Raw genomic sequence first — 2,473 nt, forward strand, 5'->3', positions numbered from 1 at the left:
CTCACAAAATTATCGCTAATTATTCAATTATGCAAAATTACTGGCTGAGTATTCTAATTTCAACATAATCCTCTTACCAAGCAGCTGAGACTTTGGAATGACCCTCCCTTCAATTTAGTCAATAAAAATTATTTAAAAGTAAAAAAACATTTTTAACCTCTAATTTTTCAATAATACTGAATTTAAGGTGAATTTAATTTGCCAAATTTTTAGAAGATTTACGGTATTACTCGTATCATTAGTACCTGCTCATCTTCACTTTGTTACGGCAGCCTTGACCTCCTTCCCAATGTGATGAACTCTTACTTTGTGTCATATCAGAACCACAAGACACACAAGGATTACTGCCATTATAAACCTACAAATAAAATAATAACAGAATAATAATAATAATAATACAAGTAGAAGAAATCAGTTTATATCATAATCTATGAATGTGTATAATGTACTTGTTCTTTGGAGCAGTATCCACATATCATTCTGTTAGCTCTTTCCATTGGATGGCCTTCAGTTGAATCATGACACACATCACAAGGAAAGGCTTTACCACAACATGGAAACCTACATGTATCATGATCACAAAATCAATAACATACTTGATTTAAGATCAGGATCAGTATTAAGATCAATATCAGTGTTAATATCAATATCGGTGTTACCTGAGCCAGCGATGGCTTTTCTTATAGTGTAGGCAAGTCCCAGTGTTAGGTAATGGTCAATGAAATCAGGCACTCTCTTCTTTTTAGCACTCACTCTCTGTCCTTCAATAGCCTCATTGAATACACCTATCAGTAAAAGAAAAATAAATAATATATTTAATTGTATGCATAATTATAATTATTCTCAAATCTAACCTTCTCCTGGTTGGTGGATGATGAATTTACACTGAGATGCCCCCAGGACAAGTGACGTGTGACAATACCGACACCAGGTGGTGAGAGGAGAGCCAAAGCTCCACCTCTTTAATGGATGATCACGCCCACACTCGACACAAGATATGAGACACCTTCATAGCATAACAATATTAGATCAGTCACTTTACAACTGAGAGAAGATGGAGAGGGAGAGAGAGAGAGAGAGGAGAAGGGAAGAAGAGATATAGAAAAGAGAGAAGGCCGGAAGGAGGAAAGGAGAGAGGGTATAAAAGTGAGAGAGGATAAATGACTGTGTAATCTGTTGTATTATGTTCTTACTTTAAAAGGTCAAGATAAGCTAGTGTGGGATTAGATGAATGAAGCAGATCAGGATTATACTGAACTGATATCCAATGGCTACACTTTGAACATACTTGAGATGCAACCCTAAAATAAAAAAGTTAAGTATTATTATTATTATTATTTACTTATTTATTAATTAATTAATTTATTTATTTATTTACTTGTTTTCTTTGCAGAGGAGGTCAGTCCTGCACTTACACCTGCTACATTCAACCGTCACTTTAATGACACTCATTTGAATTGTTTCAACTCCTTCATTTAGTTTAATGTCCACTAGTCTCAGCTCTGTATCTCTCTTCACTGGTGAGACATATTTCATATTAGTAGTAGGCTAGTAGCTACACCATCATCATCATCATCATCATCATCATCATCACATGATAGGCCACAACCTACATGTGCATGTTTAATAATTAATAAGAAATGATTAAGGACACATTTTCATAAAAAACAAAGTCGAAAGTTAAGCTGATTCCAACAAAAATTTTTTGAGTGACAGCCATTTTAAAAAGTAGTAAATTTTCAGAAAAAAGCATATGCCATAGCCTTTGCTTTGGGTTTTTTCAGAAAATGGCTCTGAAATCACCCCAAATTATTACATTTTATGATACATATTGATGTCCTTATGCTGTGTAGAAAGTTTGAGCTAATTCCGACATCACTAATTTTTCAAGTTACGACCATTTTAAAAATTGACTAAAAACTGAAAAATACTCTGTACTATAGCCCATGGTTTTTTCCAAAAAATGGCTCCAAAATCACCCCAAATTTTTATTACATTTTCTAATATATATTGATGTCCTTGTGCTGTGTAGAAAGTTTGAGGTGAATCCGACTTCAATTTTTCAAGTTACAACCATTTTAAAAATTGACTAAAAACTGAAAATACCCTGTACTATAGCCCATGGTTTTTTCTAAAAAATGGCTCCGAAATCACCCCAAATTTTTATTACATTTTCTGATACATATTGATGCCCTTATGCAGTGTAGAAAGTTTGAGGTGATTCCGACTTTAATTTTTCAAGTTACGACCATTTTAAAATTGACTAAAAACTAAAAAATACCCGGATCATGTGAAATATCCGACTCCAAGAGATATCCGACTCCTAGAAGCATCTGACTCCATGTATCAATGAAATAATAATTTGCCACGCCTACCTATATAACTAGCCGCACCCACCACTTACCACGCCTGTTTTGATGTCAAAACTCAAAATAACTTAATCAAGAATGGAACATTTGAGTCTATTAACCAA

The 2,473-nt window shown here is 33.8% G+C and overlaps 1 protein-coding gene across 2 annotated transcripts in view; it reads right to left on the reverse strand.

Annotated features, from left to right (window-relative positions):
- LOC100640341 (uncharacterized) overlaps positions 1-2,473 on the reverse strand; it is a 6,989-nt gene that overhangs the window by 469 nt on the left and 4,047 nt on the right. Inside the window, exons 3-8 of one of the 2 annotated variants that reach the window (XR_002187754.1) lie at positions 1,379-1,609; positions 1,194-1,301; positions 855-1,044; positions 660-785; positions 450-561; positions 246-358 (exon numbers count right to left, since the gene is read on the reverse strand). Coding sequence is in view for 1 of the 2 variants with exons in the window: in XM_020003939.1 (XP_019859498.1) it covers positions 963-1,044; positions 1,194-1,301; positions 1,379-1,536 (348 nt within the window). In the remaining variant the exon portion in view is untranslated. Of the gene's footprint in view, positions 1-245; positions 359-449; positions 562-659; positions 786-853; positions 1,045-1,193; positions 1,302-1,378; positions 1,610-2,473 lie in introns of those variants that run through there. The other variant, XM_020003939.1, reaches the window with a different exon arrangement.

Source organism: Amphimedon queenslandica, unplaced genomic scaffold (assembly GCF_000090795.2).
Source record: "Amphimedon queenslandica unplaced genomic scaffold, v1.1 AMPQUscaffold_12470, whole genome shotgun sequence".
Lineage (NCBI taxonomy): Eukaryota > Metazoa > Porifera > Demospongiae > Haplosclerida > Niphatidae > Amphimedon > Amphimedon queenslandica.